This window comes from Coloeus monedula (genome assembly GCF_965178545.1).
Source record: "Coloeus monedula genome assembly, chromosome: 1".
Lineage (NCBI taxonomy): Eukaryota > Metazoa > Chordata > Aves > Passeriformes > Corvidae > Coloeus > Coloeus monedula.
In genome coordinates, this window is record NC_138781.1 from 32,444,362 (window position 1) to 32,462,960 (window position 18,599).

Genomic DNA, 18,599 nt, shown 5'->3' on the forward strand with positions numbered 1-18,599 from the left:
CAGCTCTTTCAGACCAGAGGATTAAGTAAGGACCACCCAGACTACACTTCCAGTCTGCTACTGCACATGACAGAAGCTGGCAGCACACTGAACTGACAGTATGAAGTCCAAAACCAGAGGAATTTACAATGAGATGATTTTTCACAGTGGCAGCTCTAATGCTTTTAAGTCGAGGGGATCCCCTCTTCCTCCTGCCCCCTCACTGAACACTCTTGTGTAGGCACAGTGTACTTCTAGGTCAGATGGGCTCCAGCACTGGGCTTTTCACTACCTTTGTGCTGTCTGCACGGATCACAACTGAGCCAGAACGTTATTCTGGCAGGGATGGACATCAGTGTCCCCTGGTGTAAGAGCTATCCCTTATTTTACCTGAAAATTCTAATAATCGTAAGTCTTTCTAACTAATCAATGACCAATGAAAGCATCTATTTAACAAGCTGCACTATCCAAAGGAAATTACATTAATAACTGATGCTATTTGCCACTAAATTCCTGGTATTTGGGAGGAAACTCAAAATAAATCCATTTACTCCTAACAGCACTTTCTGCAAAAGTCTTCTATTGTTAGCAGCAAAGGTAACAAGGAGCACCATGAACTGCAATAGTAATGATGTGAATAAACAATTGTGATAACGATACCACCATCAAATATAGCCTTTTTTTCCTAAAAACACAGGAGCAGAAAGGTTAGTGAGGAGAGAAGACCAATGCTCTGGCTGGCCTCAGTGCTCTAAATTCACCAGGGTGAAGAACACGTGCCTTGCCTATGGCAATTTCAGAACTCCTTCCTGCTGCCCCAGAGAGAGAGAAGGACGGAACAGAGTTTAACTGTCAGTCCCTTCCCCACCAAGGGCAGAGAGGCACCAATTGTCCAACTCCAAAGAAAGAAGACTCAGAGCACAGAGCAGAAATCAGAAAAACAAGAAGATTGGTTTTGTTTTGTAAAAGATTCTGTATAAAAGCAAACACAGTTGTTGTTATTTGGTGGTGTGCATTTCTAAATGAAACATCTTGCTGTGGTATCAGCACTTTACCCACCATTGCTGCATTCCCACAGCTGTGTAACCATTGCTACAATGAACTGAGGAAAAAAACCCCAAAAAATTAAGTTTTACTCATTATCATTACATCTAAAGGAAATACACCTTTCTCCAAGTTTAACTGACTACAAGAGGAAACTAATGGAAAAAATGGGATGCTGGGTATCTCAGCTCCCATTAACACTGTCTACCATAGCACCTACAGTCTCTGGGCAAGGGATAAGACTACACAATCCATGCCCTTTACAGCAGCAGACTCTCCTTATTTTACAGCTCTTAAAACCATCCAAACCAAACTCTCAGCTTCATAGTGCTTGGTTGTGAAGATAACACTGCTTTCAAGCTGGACAGCTCTGGGGGTCTAGCCTTGGAGAGAGAGATATTAATACCCAGTGCACAAGGTAATGTAGCAAAAGAGAAAACCAAGGACATTGCTGGATAGTGTAGAGACAAAACTGAATAATTATGTCAGTTTGAATGTTAACATAAATATACCCATAGCAGTTGAAGGAAAATGAATTTGGTGCCACATTTCAGAACGCTTTGAGTAGTACAATCAACCCTGATAAATGCATTTCATGTTTGCTAACTGCTAAAACTTAATTCAAAATTACAGTCTACCTTTTTACTACACTTGCCTAGATTATTTACCTCAGTCTGCAAAGGCAAACTGCCCATTCAGATTGTAATTCAATTTTAACCCCCACAAGCTCAAGCTGCATGTCCTGCACAACTGTGTTAGCATATTTAATCAGCATAAAAGCATCAGGCTTATACACCAAGATTAGGATTAATTTCAGATTCTTGCAAGTTACAATTATTTCAGGAATTAATACTGTTTAAAAAACAAAAAAAGTAAGAAAATTCCACAGAGAGAATTCAAAGACTACTATTTCTAAACCCTGTGTGCTACATGAAAGTCAATTTCTGCAATGAAGAAAAAAGTAACTTCTTGTCCTTCTTTGCTAGTTGACGTCTTTGTTCTTGTGTTACGTATCTTACCAACATCTGGTTAGCTCTTCTCAGCCTGTTACATCAGAGTGTTTCTGTTACACACACCTCTACACACAAGAGCTAATGCTCCCCTTCCGCTGTGATAATTTACAGGCAATCCAACAGCACTAAATGATTTGTTGCTAAGTAGTGGCTATTATCAGCTCACTCTATAAATGCTACCCATTTGTGATTAGATGGATCCATTTTGCAAATCACCCTCACCTTTGGTACCTCTAAGGTACCTACTATCTGTAAAGTCTGAATTCACAATACTAATTGAATTTAAAAAGTCCTTTTAAGTAACTGCTCTTAATGAACAAATTACAGGGTTAAGTATCACAAGAGGAGTCAATCTTAAGCTTTATTCAAAACTTACTTCAATCTAGAGTTCTAGCAAAGGCTAGCAAGATCTAATGTCTGAAAACTTTTATAGTAAAATTAATTTTTTAAAAGATAAAAAAAAGCCCATGCTTCTCAGCTGGAAATTTGATTCACTGGGATTCTTCTATTTTATTTTACACAAAATTAGTGACTGAAAATTGCTGCCCTTGCTTCCCCAAGAGATAATGTGCTTCATCAGATCTCCGAGTCCACATAATGTATAACAACAAATACCTCTCAGCTGTCTCCTCTGACTTCTTAATCCATTTAGACTCATTTTTATTATTTTAAAAATAAGAATAACCCCCCAAATACATTTTTCCCCTTACACTGTGAGAGAGAGAGAGAGAATAATGGTCAGGAGGTGCAAGGTTTGTCATCTAATTTCTACGAATTCCAGTATTCATTTTAATTCAAGCAAGGATCTCTAAACACAAGCCTTGTTATTCTTTCTGCACGCCGACCCTGAAGATGTATTTCGTATCCTTCTTTCCTCAGGAATTGTGTGGCACTGAATTCGGTTAGTAGGAATTTTGAAAATGGGTTACCATCCACTCGGACTTTAAAAGGGCCTTCTAAGTCACAAACCAAAGTTTTGTTAAGATTTTGTAATGAAAATTTTGAGGAGATTAGCCAACGTGATTTACGCATGGAACATTTACCATTTGAAACAACACAATTGGCAGTCACTTAGCTAGATACCACAGATTCAGCTTTGGACTCTAAATTAGCCTAATATTTGCATAGGCTTCAAATTTACCACTACTCCCACAACCTGCCACACATTCCACTCCAACCCACCCTAACACCAAGTGATTTTCTTCCTCTTCATTAAATCCTCCACTGTTGAGACAAATCCAGCATTTTCCCAGAAACCCAAACAAAATGTTCTCATGAGCTGTTTTGAAAAAGTCCTTCAATCTTCATCCCTGAACATTGACTACTCCTTGCTTGGATCACCCTATCTAGATTATTGCTGTTTCTCTCAACTTGTCCTACTTTATAAGACTCTTATAAAACACAGCATTCCACCCCACTTCTGAGTTCAACTGGCATTCTCATTTCCCTTTCACCTTACTGTTATTTCCTGCAGGGCACACTTGTCCCACACTTTTTTCCTTGAACTTCACCAAGCCACACTCCCTGCAAGAAGGCAGTAACTGTAAAAACTTCTCTATTTCTGTATTTGCTGAAAATTTTGCATTCTTATAAGGATGTCTCCAATACTTATTTTGTAACATTTTGGTCTCCTGTAAACACAAAGGGAACGTTTATTTTAATACACTTTCAATTTCTCTGAATGAGCTAGCACTCAGTATCTCTGCTCGGTGTTACCCTCCACCATCTCATTTGAACAAGCATCAAAACCACTCAAAAATAATACCTAACAAAATTGCCAAGCTTCAGATGACGTTTGTCCATTTAAAAGCTAAGATAGCATACAGTTCTCTCGCATCTGGTCAACAGTCCGTGCTTAATAAATTTAAGGCTGAAGAAAGAAAAATAAAATGGTCCTTAGCAGCCTTGAGATGTCAATAATGATCTGCTACTCCAACTCACTAAAGACACTAGTGCTTTGCTCCTCTGGTTTGTCTGATAGTTTTAAGCAGTTTTTGATTAATTGAAATAAAATTTGGTTATTTTACCTTTCTTCTTTGTCCTTCCCCCCCTCTGGCAGTTTACTATTGGTACTACCACCACAAATGTGTTCTGCCACCAAGCGTTTCTCAACCCTTACCTGAATTACCTCTTGGCCTACTTATGACAAGTAACTTGGCAACATTTTTCTAACTGAACTGTCCATATGCTTCAAAAGCTCACAGACTACACATCCTACAGAAATTTTAATGGTACTAAAAAATCTTCAGTGAACCTATTAGAAAAGCAGTCTTATCTACACTCACACACTTAGCCTATTACTAGGATTACAATCCCAAGAGAACAGGCCATTGCCAATTCTGATCGCTGGTCCAGCAGCTCTTCCTTAACCTGAAGGTGGCAAGGGTAGTGAAGTACAACATTTAGACTCACAGCATCTCTTGCTGGTACTGCTGCTTCTGCAGTACATTCGGCACCACTTTTTCCTGCTTTTCAGCCCAGACTTGTGTTCTGCTTTGTGGAAGCCCTTACACTAGTTTGCCCAAATACATAGGTTTTGGCTGGAACGGAGTGAATTTTCTTCACAGTAGCTGGTATGACGCTGTGTTTTGGATCTGGGATGGAAATTGTGTTGATATTTTGTTGATGCAGGGATATTTTTGTTATTGCTGAGCTGCACTTGCACAGATCCAAGGCCTTTTCTGCTCCTCATCCCACCCCACCAATGAGCAGGCTGGGGGTGCATAAAAAGGTGGGAAGGGACACAGCTGGGACAGCTCCCCCAACTGACCCAAGGAGTATTCCAGACCATGGGACATCATACTCAGTGTATAAAGCTAGGGGAGGAAGAAGGAAGAGGGGGGATATTTGGTGTTTGTCCTCCCAAGTAACTGTTAGGCATGATGGAGCTCTGCTTCCCTGGGCATGGCTGAACTCCTGCCTGCCCATGGGAAGTGGTGAATTAATTCCCCATTTTGTTTTGCTTGCAGGCACAGCTTTTACTTTATCTCATTAACTGGCTTTGTTTCAACAAGATTTCTCACTTTTACTCTTCCAGTTCTCTCCCCCATCCCACTGTAGGAGTGAGTAAGTGGCTGTATGCAGCTTAGTTGTTGTGTGGGGTTAAACCACAACACCAAAACATTGTAATTTATCCCTCTACCCTTAATTCCAATTTTTATTTAAGTACTTTAAGACAGATGAGGTTCTGTGATAAAGCTGTTAAGTATTTACTTTGCTTCAAGTACTAGAAACTACTTTCCAGAAGAAAGCAGGAACATCATTTTCAAAGAGAGCAGTAATTGTGTACACCTCCCTTTAACAAAAAGGGTTTGTGTGTGCTGCATTTTTTTTAACCATGGTTAAGTAAATAAACAATATACTTCATCTGAACTGTATTGAGATTCCCATTCACCAGTCAAGAAAATAAAATTCTCCAAGTTGCTGCTTGCCTATAAGCAATAAATATGTGAAATAATAAAATTCTCAATATTCTTTTAAAACCATGGAAAAAGAATTCATTGCAAAATGTGTTTCTTACCATGCCTTTTCCATCTATGCCCTCTTATAGACATGCTAGTCACTGCATTTCTTGATATTCTGGATGAAGTAGGTGTAATTTCAACCTGAATACATCTTGTACCTTCTTTACTAGATTTCATGGCACCCTGAGGCAGTGAAGCTTTTATTGCATTAGCAACCTAGAACAGAAGAGATGCACTTAAGTTCTTATCACAAAGGTCCAAGAATTCTGTTGGAGATTCTTACTATTTCAAGAAGAATACTCTGTACAATTCCAATTTATGGTCAAAAAGCACGCCCCCATTTCGCGTGGCCTATAAAGAATGCTGACTGCAATTAGCTCTCAGAACTAATACTTCCCACTTTCTTAAAACAAAGTTTCTAGTTTCCAGATGTGGCTACTCCTTCAGAGTTCTGCTGCACTATCATCTTAGTTCTGAAGGCTCAGAAGTGTTCTACTGAAAACAGCTTGGTCACTAGGAAACATGACACCATAACTAAGTGGAGTGAAAAGCCCTGTGTAGTGTGTGCACTTACAGATCGAGCTGTGTGCACAAGCACAGATTTAGGTTCCTGGTATCATCTTGTATCATGCATGTTCACAGGAAGCATTTCCCAAGCTAAAAATTTTACTCAACAAACTGCTGAAATAAAATACCTACCAGCAGAGGTTCTGGATACAGTTCAAGCTGTGCTCTATACAAAACGTCATCCATAGCTTTACGAGCCAGATCCCATTCTCCATTATAACTGCAAAGGTAAAATTATACATAATAACAAGCATCAACAGATCAACCTTCTTGGTCACAAAGCCCTCACATATCTGCTGTTCCTTGAGAGTTCAGTTTAGAGGATTGGAACTACTTGTGTTTGTTAGCAGTAGGCTTGCTATTTAGAGAACTTTGAAGTAGCATCTTCAAAACTTCAAACTTTGAAGTTTTATTTTCACTGGCCATTTTAAGCAGTTTAAAAATTGTATTATTAGCTGTTGATCAGCTACTCATGAAATATTCTGAAAAACAAACAGGAACTTTTAATATTACTCCACCTTTTGAGTATTCCTGTATTACTAGTCTCCAATTATTTCAGTTACTAAGAAAGTAATTAAGAAAGAAATTAATTTCACATATTAACATGACTACCAAATGGTAGATGACATCAGCTTTTCAGAAAAAAAAAATAAAACCCCTTTTCTATAACTAGACTGATGTCAAAACTAACCATGCAAAGATGTGGACAGCTGACAATGGCTGGAAAAGGCTTTTTACAGTATTTTCTTCCCATCAGCAGTTACACCTATCAAGTGCTTCTCTAACCATCTTTCCCAGCATGACACAGGTAACTTCATCCAGCTACTGTCTCTTCCCAAGGACCTTACCCCTAGACACAACATCTGCCCACTACAAAATGAAATGGCCCCAAGGTAGCATGTCTGAACAAGTACACAAATTAGGCTGGCATTTCTCTATCTTGTATGCATACTAGGAAAAAAAAAAAAAACAACTTACAAGGCATAATAGATCCCTGTTAGCATTTGCACCATGAATTCAGATGAAACTGGAATCCTGCTGTTGACTCCCTTGTACTTTCTCACTTGTTGGCGAGGATATCCACAGACACAAATTCTAAAGAAATCATACAGTTGTCATTAGTAAGTACTGTGGAACCACCTTTGTGGTTTATGTACTTTCAATACTTCACCAGTGTTGATTAGTTTTTAGAAGCCTTGAGTTACTTCTTCTAAAAATGCAAGAATGACATACAAGTAAGATAACATTCTTATGAAGAGAAACTTAGTAACTGCCCCAATGCAAAAAAATTTGGATTTACTACTTGAGATCAGCACAAAATACTTTGTGGTGTAGTTTTCATATTGACAATCCATGTTTGTAATTTAGGAAAGTGATAAAAATTGAATTAGACTTACTAGAAGAAAGCACATTCATTGTAGATCTTAAAGAAAAATCCCTAAATTCCACATTACTCAAACCAATTAATGGAGTTATTCTATATCTTTAAATAGCAGAATATAAATTCCACCACATCCAAACAAGACACTTAAAGATATTCTGGACTTCTGACACATATTCCCCATATTCTAACATGCTGTCTATTCTAATATGCTGTCAGGGTAAGATTTTCAGTAAGCAGAGAAACAAGAATGACAAAACCAGCCAGGAATGAAGAACTATGAAAGAAGTTAAATTGTATAGCATTAAATAATTCAGAACCCAAACATTCAGCATTTTGAAGTAGAAAGACCTGCTTGCATCTACTGGTAACTTGCTTGTGGTTTTTTTGGATGCTTTAAAAATTATTTATTCCAAATACAATCAAAACTTAATCAAGCAGAATAAGCAACATCAGCCTCCTTTCCTCAATCCTTAGCTTCTAAACATGTTTTACCTCATATTTTAGAGCAGTTTATCTAACAGAGATCTTGTAAAGACTCTTGTAAATATTGCCAAACAATCCAAGGTCTCTTGCCTCCTTTGAAGAGAAGGAAATCTTACAGGCAAAACATTATAATGCTTTAGTTGTGAGAGAACTACGAACTACAACTAGAAGAAAGTTGCTGCAGTTGACTTCTGGGTCTCTTGGGTTTCCTGGGTTAAGGAGAGCATTCTAATTTTTCCCTTAACCTACAGTCCACTTTTGAAAATCTAGAGACAAACATGTTTACTACCCGTTTCTCTTATTTGAAAAAAGAAATTGATCAAAAAATAGGCACTGTAATTAAAGCTGAGCTGTTTTGTTTTGAGGTCGGGGTGGGGGGGTGTTGGCGTTGTTATTTTGGTTTTTTGAAGCAACAGCTGATTTTGGAAATGCTCAACGTATCCATAAAAATGAATGTATTTTTAGTTTTAACACCTACTATAATTTCAAGAAAGTTTCAACCTGCACAGCATCAAAATTTATTTAGCAAACTTGCAATGCAAAATACACCAGAATTTTAAAAGACACTTCTGGTTTTCTTTAGTTAACAGAACTACAACTGCTGTTATTAGAAAAAAACCAGTTCCCTTTGACTTCTCCTCTTAAGGAAGAAGCTTAACCTGCATATAAACCAGGTTATTGTTTCCCCATTTTGAGATCTCAACCCGAAGTTACGTAAGAGATACTTCAATAGCAAATAATGCAGCTGTAAACACTTATGAAAAGAAGCCAAGTTTAAAAGCAGCCTTTGGGAACTTGAAGCTTGTTTTTATAGAAAAAGTCCAAACTGATGGCCTTTCAAGTTGGAAATGCCATTTTAAGTGTAAACAACCTACAGAAATTACCTTGAACAGATCTGACACAATGACTGAAGAGACATTGCAGGCATGTAGCTTAAGGCAGCATTGTAACAGAGCAGAAGGAAAGTCAGCACTTCAAACCTGGGATTTGAAAGAAACATTGGAATTCCATTATCAATTTTATTCTTTAAAAGAAAACAAGTTTACATGGAATTTTTAAGAGTTATTTGAGCAGATTTGGCATTGCATTTCACTAAAATCAAAAACTGCGTAAGCTTTTCCTCTACATGCCCTGCTGATCTTTCTGCATCTACACTTACAGGTGTTTAGAAATAAAAAAGCACATGACAAAACACAACATACACCTATTCTCCTTCAGTCTACAACTATACTAAAAATTAGAAGCTCAGATCCATTACAGACCCTCAAACAAAATCTTGTGATACAATTTCACCTGTTCTGGGCTGTCAGCATCTCCCTCTGAGGATGAGGTCCACTGTACACAACCCTGGACAAGCCATGCTGTGACAAAGCTCCTTCAGTGAGAGCCATGGAGCCAATGCTGGAAGGCTAAAGGAAAAAAGGGTCATTCAGAGCACATCCACCTTAAATCTTGCTAAAATGCAAGTGAAAATAGACAATAATAAGCATCACCATATTTATGTATAAATTTTCAACAGGTTTAAGGTTATCTGACTGTTTAGAGAAGTCATTTTACACCAGATAAGGTATATGGCTTCAGAAAGAAAAAAAAACCATACTTGCTGCATGGGTATTGGAATTATGACTATTCAATCTTGGAAAGGCCTCAGAGACCAGTTAGCAGTACTCAGAAATCTGACAAACATGTTCCTATGTCAGCATACAACATGTTAAAACTACTTTTCACTTTTGTTCTTAACAAACAGGCCTCCAAAGCATACTGCCCTTCTCAATCAGGAACTTCACTTTGTAGGTGTTACTTACTTCATGATAGACAGAAGGTTTGGACAAAGATGGAATTGTGAAACTCAGCACTTTGCTATGTCCCTCTTTGTCAACTATCTCCTGAAAAATACAGAAGATACCAATGGTTACACTGTACTACAGAAAGACATCCAAAAATGTTAAATGCTATTATAAGGACTGATAGGGATACTGTAACAATCCAAGCTGCAAGCTGGAAATTATCTCTCTATTTGCTTTCTATCACAGCACATTTTGTTTGTTTATGAAAACTCTTCAAATAACTAGCCAAGGGCACATCCATTTGCATACATAATCCAACCTTAAAAACACTAACAGTAAACATCATGTTTAAACAGCATTATCTTTAATTATACACTATTTACTAATTGTGAAGGTTAACAATCAATAGTTCTGTTCTGAAAACTATTAACCATCAAGTAATCACTCTACGAGTAATTTGTTTTGGAAATATTACAGCTCTGGAATGATGGCAGCCTCATATGGTTTGACAGCAGCAGACCACAGCATCTGCAAAAGCCCAAGTCTGGTAACTCTCTATGGAATTAAAAGAAGCATGGATGCAAAGCTTTAGAGAAGCTACTTTCCTGAAAGATACCACCATAGTAGTAGACTAAAGGGTAAGGCAAAACAAGATGTGGTTTTGCACCACAGAAGAGCACTGGAGTATTTCAAATTAAAAACTTCCAAAGATACAAAGCAGACTTGACCAGTAACAAACACCACACACTAGATTTTACTTTTCTCTTCTCTAATTTTCAGCAGCTGATTTCATATATCCAGAAGCAATAATTAGAGAGAAGTTTCAGTGTCTCCTAACACCCATGCCTTGGGAAGGCTGGAGGTCTAGCTTCACATAGTAATTATTAAATCTCCTGTCTTAAAAGAAAAGATGAAGTGGTAAAAGGAAGACTGAAAAGGATCAAAAAGGCACAAAGAGCTGTTTCTTCTGGAAAGCTGCACAGCTCCTCCACTTTTCACATAAACCACTAATACTTTAGTTTTTAATATTGTTCCTGCATCAATGTGGAAAAGATGTTCCTCAAAATATAGGAGAAAGGAAAAGAAAATGGCTACATCCAAATTTCTAAATTCTAAAAATATTAATATTTGTACTCTTCATTCTAATCAGATTTGTAATTAAGTTTCAGGAGTGCATTTCAAGATCTGAAGTGTATTAAAAAAAGCCCTGAAAACTACAGCTAGGAAAGCAAAAAATTTCAACTGCATGCACTACCACAGTCCCTAAGCTGAAGGTAGAACAAACCAGTCACAATAATTCCATGCCCCTCACAATGTAACCAATTTTAAATTATTCTAAGCAGTATTTTTCATTTTTTGTTTTCCTTCAGTAAGAAACTGCGGGACTCCCAACTGAACATGTTAAGTTTCCAAGAGTCCACCGCACGTATTTACATAGGAATTATTAGTTATATTAGGCTTCCTATTTCCTCGTTTTTGAAAACATAAAAGTAGTTGGTTAAAGAGAAAATAAGTACCTAAGCAGGTCACCTACTACCTTTTCAACCTGTATACTAAAGAACAATACCATCATGACTGTTTCTGTTATAAATTTTATACGACATCAACAGCAGGGAAGAAGTCAGCGTGAGTACTGTGGCACTGTTTTACCAGAAGCATTCATTATGTCTTAAAGCAGAATGGGGAAAAAAGTTCCCAAAAGTCACAGTGATCTACAGCTTCCTAGAGAAGCTTGCTGTGGAATTCTTATGACCCCGGGCAGCTGGAGATGGAAAGCTGAGTTACTAATTGAGAAAGAAACTGTTCACAGCTAAGAGAGGATGTTACCAGACTGGTTTCAAGCTTAACTGTAAATGTAATCTCTTCTGGGTGAAAAACAAGTGATTACAGCCACATCCATGAACCATCTTATTATTCCATGACTTCATCATGGATATAAAGGAGTGAATCGCCTTAAGGCATAAGATAAGATCAAAAGCTTTTCAGGAACGTTCTTCTTGTCAGATACAACTAAGCATACAGAAACAGGCAGGAAGCCCGTACTCTGCCTCAAGAGGAGTGGAACAGGGCTCAGGTCTTTCAAATTAGACTCCTGGGTGAAAAAAATGTTTTCACCTGCTTGGTGAAGACACCTGTGATTATTTCTAGAAGATGGATAGCAGCTGCCTTCTCCACATTTTCAGAATGAGGAGACTTGAAGTTCATCACTATTTCACTTCACAAAAAGCCTTCCTAAAACCACCAGAAGAAACTACACTGAAAAAAACTCCAACAGACATAATAAAACACTAAGTATTTTAAAATAACCATAAAAAGACTAAAATATGGTGCTTTTAAGGGTTCCTTATTAATTCTGTTCTTCAAAGCATAGATATAGCAACAAACACGATATTTTCATGTAAAATATTTTTTAAATGTCAAGGTTATTTCAAAATGGAGACCTTTAATTTCTCAAAGCTAAGCAATCTGTTCAGCAGTCAAGTATTAGTTGAATGTAATTTTCTTGTGGTTTTAGTCTAGATAGTCAAAATACCCCAGAAAATACAGGCAACAATTTCAAAAGCAGTGCCTCGCAAAGTTCTCAAGCAGAATGTGAGTTTAATCACCATACCAAGAAATAAGTAATCAAAAATTTAAGAACCACAGAAGGAGCAGAAAAAATATTGACCAAAGAATGAAAGTTCATGTTGTAGATTTCTGACAGACACTAATTTGAAGAGTTGAGACTGAAATAATCACTTCATTTCAATTCTGAAATAAAATCTTGAAATACAAACCAAGTTATAAACTCCTAGGAGAAGAGCCTCTATGCATCCACTGCTCTGCAAATCTCTGCTGGCTGAGACAGCAAGATAGCACCACATCAATTCTGGCAGAAACTGCAGCGTAAACCGTAGCAATTGTTCCTCACCACTGCGATAGAACTCAAAGAGCTGATGGCAAACTGGCTCCAGAAGCTGAAATACAAGTTACAATTGTGAATGAATAAAACATTACAAAAATCTGCAACTTTGTCTGGATCAATCCTTTAGCCAAAATTGTAAACTGATAAAAATGACATTTTATTTATTAGGGAGTGACTGATACAATAACTGCTCAAGTCACCTTACAAACCTTCATGCTCATAGTGTACTTTTGGATGATAAACGTAAAGCCATTCATCCCATGTGAATAAAAAATTCCAGTGGCTGCTTTGCCTCATTTTTGACTCACTTCCTCCAGCCTCAAAGGCACAAATAGAGGATAGTTATCACATACCTCATACCATGCACTCAATTTCTCTAATATACAGGAAAAATACCTGAACAAAAGGTCACAAGGTCAAAAAATACACAAAAATTGCTAGAAGCTTTACCCACCTAGTGACAAGAGCCGTATAACACTTAAATTCCAAGTATTACAAAAACTTACTACACAACAGAATTAGTTTATTTTCCCACTCTCATTAAAATCTTCTAGAAGCTTCAATGTATTTATACATTTGAGACAGAAATGGGAAGCTCAAGAGTAATTTTAGAATCAAATTTGTTAAGCTAAGATACAAATGGATGTAAAACACTGAACTGGAAGTAATGCACTGAGCTAGATCAAGTTAAAAAAAGATTTTAAAACAATGATGCTATCAGCCTGCACTGTGTCCCTGGATTTAACGTGCCTTCTTGTGCTACCACCTACCTCTGCTATAAGGATGAAGCACTGTGTTAACCACCACATGTCAATGTAAGGAAATTAGGAGATTCCCTAATTTTCTCCAGTAAGAAAATATTGTCAAATCAGCAGGTACTTTCAAAGCCAGCTGAACTACTAAACTCAGCTCTGCTATTTGTCTAGGTCACAACTTTAGTTTTAGTATAGTAAGTTTGTAGAAAAATAAGGAAGCCAATTCTATATTCATCCCTTTATTGAAGCAAAGGAGGTAAAATGACCAGAAGACCGTGCTAGAAAAATACCTGCTCGCTTTCTTAAGCTTTTCCTCCTGAACACAAAAAAAAAAAAGTCAACATTTCTTACCTCCCAAAGTTACTTCTGAAACTTAAAGATCTTAGCAGATTTGAGTTCTTTTTTAAGAAGTAATCTGGGACAATCTGATCCATTCTAAAAAAAGAGGAACTTTTAGCTTCTAAGAGATATAGCTTCACTTAGGGAAAAACCATCTCTGAAAAATCTACAGTAAAGGCAAAAAAGCCACGCTGAGCTAAATTAGTCACCAGTTTTAAGAGCAGTACAGCAAAGATCCTTCTAGAAAACTTTACCAGCAGATCTGCATTCCATCTTCAGCTTACATTTTTCACACAATTTGCATCCTTCCCGTAATGAAGTATCAGCTCTGAATGATGTGTTTGAACTTTAAAAGGCACATAAATAGCTGTGAAAGGTATCCATGTTTACATCGTTATCTCACTTGAGACAGCTTTGTGTCAGCACATTTAATGCGTAATCAGTACAAAACCAGGTTTTCTTCCTCAAAATGCCACCACATGCTACAACCTAATATCAAAACACACTAATGACTGTTGCTGTTTCAAGATACCATTTTGAACTGCAAAGTTCTAAAAGGTATGAAACATTTTTTAATGCTGGAACAGAAGAATGTCCAAGCAATTTCATCACTCTTCCTTTTAAGCTGCACCCAAGTGTGTTAGACACTCCAAACACTTGCTGTTTCCTAATGCAAATGCCTGCATGGCTCCTATCTAAAAAGACAGCAAGAGTGTTTTAAGTAAAAAGCAGAAAATCTTCAATATTTGAAGAAAGACCTGTCACATATTTATTTAATTATTTTTTACTGTTGGGAGTTTTTAGTCAGTTATAAGTCCTTTAAATCTTCTCATCTTCTGAAGACTCTCCCTTCATTGAACTACCTTTTTCACCTATTAGTGGCCCAGGAACCTCAAAAGTAATTAACATAGTCTATGCAGCTACTATGCAGTGGATGTTAAACAAGTAGTACATTTATCTTACAAATGGGTAATTAATTTTTTGGAAAAGCAAGCCAAAACAATCCATATGAAAAGAAAATATGAACCAGCAGGAAAATGCAGTTACAGATGCAAATACACATGATTACTTTTCAAATGTTTAAAAAAAAGAACACATCCATCCTGCAAAACAAGATGAATGACAATTTTACAGTACTGATAATTATTCTAAGTACATATATTCGAAGGTGTACAAATGGGGTTATTTGTCCACTTTTAAACCCAGCAGTATTTGTAGTGCTGAGGCATTAATCCTTCCCCTTTGCAGCACACATCCATGAGATAAGAGAGGACAGCAAGCTGACATTACACAATGCAGCAAACAGATCTCAAAGAGCAGTTAAAAGATATTACTCTTCTTTTTAACTGCTAGTTTGTAATTATTTTCACAATGTAGAAAGATCCAAGTCGCCTCTTCCACAAAATACCAGCTACTTGGGGAACGGCCCAAAAAAGATGTTAGGACTTTTTCCCAAGACAGCCCAACACTCAAGTGTCAGCACCAGCTTTTCATTTCAATTCAAAGTCTCACTAACAGAGAAATACCTTGCCCCTGGAATTATCCCAAGAACCTTTTCAAGCAGAATTAGCAGCAGAATCCTGCTGCTAAGGCCCCTGAGAAACCTAGTGATAGCCAGAACTAGTAAGAAATCAAAGAACATATGAAAGTATTAATTAGGCTATCAACAGGGAGACTCATCTGATTAATTTACATTTTGATACACATTCTGAAGACCAGACAGGCTTGACTCAGTAGTTGGAATGACTCAGAATGCCTTTCTGAGCAGCAAATTAAAATTACATTTGTTCTTTGCTGGACAACCTGGGAGTTTAACTATCAGCATTCTCTCTAAAAGCATTAACTGAAAGCATTTTATCCTCTGACCTTTAGTACTGGCATAATCTCAAACTTTGGAAAGATGCCTTGGGTCTTTTCAGAAGAGGAATCAAGCATTTGGTGCAATTTTAAAATAATGCACAAAAGGATTTCTGGATGGTAGAAAGCAGTTAACAACACACAACTAAACTCAGCTCAGGATGTTCTGAACACACCTGGACACTTTAAAACAAGGGCAGTCATGGGATGTGGAACCTCCCTGGTACCAGTACTGAGAAAACCTGCCCCTTTCCCCACCATTTTTTTTCGTACCTTGCCATCATTTCAGTAAGGGTACATCCACTGTATAAATCCATGTCTTCATATTGTATGTATTTCAAACAACAAAGAACCTAAAACCTAAGGAACAATTTTAAAAGGATAGCTAACCTAACTTTTTTCTCTTCCACTGTAATAGACAAGCTTCTGACACCCAGAGATCCACATTCAAGTGATAATTACAGAAAGAATTCTGTCCGACACAAACATCTTTTCAATTCCTTAATGTATTTCTCTATTCTATATCCAAGTCCTGAAGCCCATGAGTGTGACCTACAGGATTACCTACGATCAGCAGGTTACAAAACTTACAATTTTTTTTCGCATGATAGTATGTCATTGCTAAGAACAAACTTTTTGAAGGCGACTATTCATCAATTAACTAGCATGCAAGGTCTTGGTTTCATTCTGCTAGTGTTATGTCAGACATTTTGGGTGAGAGATCCAAAATACTCACTTCACTCTGTGGCTCCTGAATTACTTTGTAAAGAGATGAAATCAAAGCAGTCTTGTCTTTCAAGCTGGCAGCATAGCTGGATATGGATGCTTCTGGCAGTGTCTGAAATAAAAATATTATAAGCAATTTCTATCATTAAAGTATGACAGCTATTTCAACAACTATTTTCCATCACAAGTTACTATTTATCAGAGTTTACCATAAACTAAACTTTGTTTCACAAAGAAATCCTCACATTTTCACACCATTGCCAGAAGACACACTGCATCCTATCATTTTGCAGTTTCATACAGAATGCAATGACAGCGGATGGGAAATGGATAAAAAACAAGTTGCAAAAATGCAACCCCCACTAAAATTTCACAGTGAGATGTCAATCCTGTGAAACTTTTACAGTTTTTAGATGCATACTTCAAGGAGTTCTCAAGACCAACTGTACACAGGTAGTGAACATTATTACCAGATACAATATTACTCTGGAAAAACACAAATTCCAGTTGACGCAAATTCCAGCTCCTCTCTAACACTAAACATATTTTCTGCCAGTACTTAAGAAGGTAAAATCTAATCTTTTTAACTCTTTAGAAGATGTACATTTAATTGTACATAAGTCTTAGAGTACTTTTTAACTCCAGTCCTTCAAAGGACTCCACTCCACAGACAGGAGAACGTATTTCTAGCGTATCTAAGCAGACCAGGAGCAAAACCTAAAGTCTGGTACTCAAACCAGTAAAAGCATTCACCTATGATATACAGTTTCACTGCTCTCTGCCAGGAAGTAAGTCACCCCAAAGAGGCAAGGAAAAAAATCCTTTCAAAGCAGACATTTGTATTTATCACATGATCTCAGCAAAACCCAAGTGACATTATGAAGCCGCTTTATTCCTTAACTGTCCGCTCAATGCCCAAGGATGCTGTGCCTTTAAGATGGACCCGGGGCCGGGGTCAGAGCCATGGACCGAGTGTGGGTCTCAGTGGTGCACCCCAACAGCTCGGGGGCTCTGGGGCTCGGGAGGGAGTGTGCTGGGAGTGCTGTGCTGCTCTTTGGGTTTGTGTTCTGGCTACCAGGAGAAAGGTTCTGTTGGTTTGTCTTGTTCTTTTTCCCTTCCCTTCCCCCCTTGCCTCCCTTCTGTCCTCGCCGGTTCGGGGAGCCTGTGGGTGGCTCCGGCTGGTCCGAGACTGTGTCTCTGTTCCCTCTCCCGGAATTTGTTGTATTTTTGAGGGGTTTTTTTCCCTGTTCTACCCTGGTTTTGTTTGGTGTTAATAAACAGTTTGGTTTTTTCCCACTTTCACCTGCTGTGACCCACTAGTCTTATTGGTGGAGGAAAAGGGGAGAGGCCCTTTTCCCTTTGGAGGAGACACTCTGGAGTGTTTCCTCCTTAAGTTCTGTCTCCAAAACCGAGAAATAAATTTGGTGCACAACTTAAGGGGCACGTGAAAGCGGAAAAAACCATTTTGGTTTGAATAACTTTTGTAGTGAGTTCACAGCAGTAAAACCACGCTGTTTGATTTAACAGTTTTTCTGTGGAACCTAACCATAAGTACATGTCCACAGCTATGGGCAGTCGGGTCCCTGGTTTACACCTTTTATAAGTCAGGAATAAGAATCAGGACTGCCATTTTAATATGCTTGGTGTTAGTGATCTCTCGAAGTTTGGCTGAAGTAATGGAAAACATTGAGAATGTGTATGTTATGTTGTTTTTCCATCCTGGCCCTGGTAGTTTCCTTTTGGAATGTATTAGCAATTACACCCAGTTTGTTAGGGGTAAAGCAGGGGATGATATTTCCCAGCCCTTCATCTCCTTCTTCCCCTTCAGATCTGGCACGTCACCTTTTGAAAGTGTCCAGTTTCCCCTGGATGTTAAAGATACCACTTTTTAATGATGTTATCTAGCAGGGTTCCTCTATGTGGTCTCCAGCTTGTCTAAAATAAGGGCTGAGATTTCCAGAGGGGTTGCCCAGACACCTACCCCAGTTGTGGAAAATCCTAAGTGGTGTGGGGTATGGGAGGACATAGGCCAGACCCTGAAGCAGTTTTCTGACCCAGTAGCCTGGAACTTCCCTCCTGAATGAATTCAGAATCCAGCTGAGGTGAGGAAGTATCTGAAGGAAAGCTGCAATAACAACATGGATGAAAAGAAAAAGCTCATTGCCGTGTGCTGGGTCCTGGCTAACGCTTACTGCATCCTGCTGGATACTGTAGGGCAGAAGATACAGCCAGAGGAGCAGGAGAATAAGCCGGCAGACACCCCAATCACTCCGGCTGCAGCTAAAGCAGATGGGGA

General features: G+C 38.1%; 1 protein-coding gene across 2 annotated transcripts in view; it reads right to left on the reverse strand.

Moving 5' to 3' along the window:
• HYCC1 (hyccin PI4KA lipid kinase complex subunit 1) overlaps positions 1 to 18,599 on the reverse strand; it is a 47,689-nt gene that overhangs the window by 6,227 nt on the left and 22,863 nt on the right. For both annotated transcript variants that reach the window (XM_082289977.1, XM_082289978.1), the window contains exons 3-10: positions 16,314 to 16,415; positions 12,499 to 12,678; positions 9,740 to 9,820; positions 9,228 to 9,343; positions 8,819 to 8,914; positions 7,046 to 7,162; positions 6,200 to 6,287; positions 5,557 to 5,716 (exon numbers count right to left, since the gene is read on the reverse strand). In XM_082289977.1, coding sequence (XP_082146103.1) covers positions 5,557 to 5,716; positions 6,200 to 6,287; positions 7,046 to 7,162; positions 8,819 to 8,914; positions 9,228 to 9,343; positions 9,740 to 9,820; positions 12,499 to 12,678; positions 16,314 to 16,415 — 940 coding nt within the window. The remainder of the gene's footprint in view (positions 1 to 5,556; positions 5,717 to 6,199; positions 6,288 to 7,045; positions 7,163 to 8,818; positions 8,915 to 9,227; positions 9,344 to 9,739; positions 9,821 to 12,498; positions 12,679 to 16,313; positions 16,416 to 18,599) is intronic.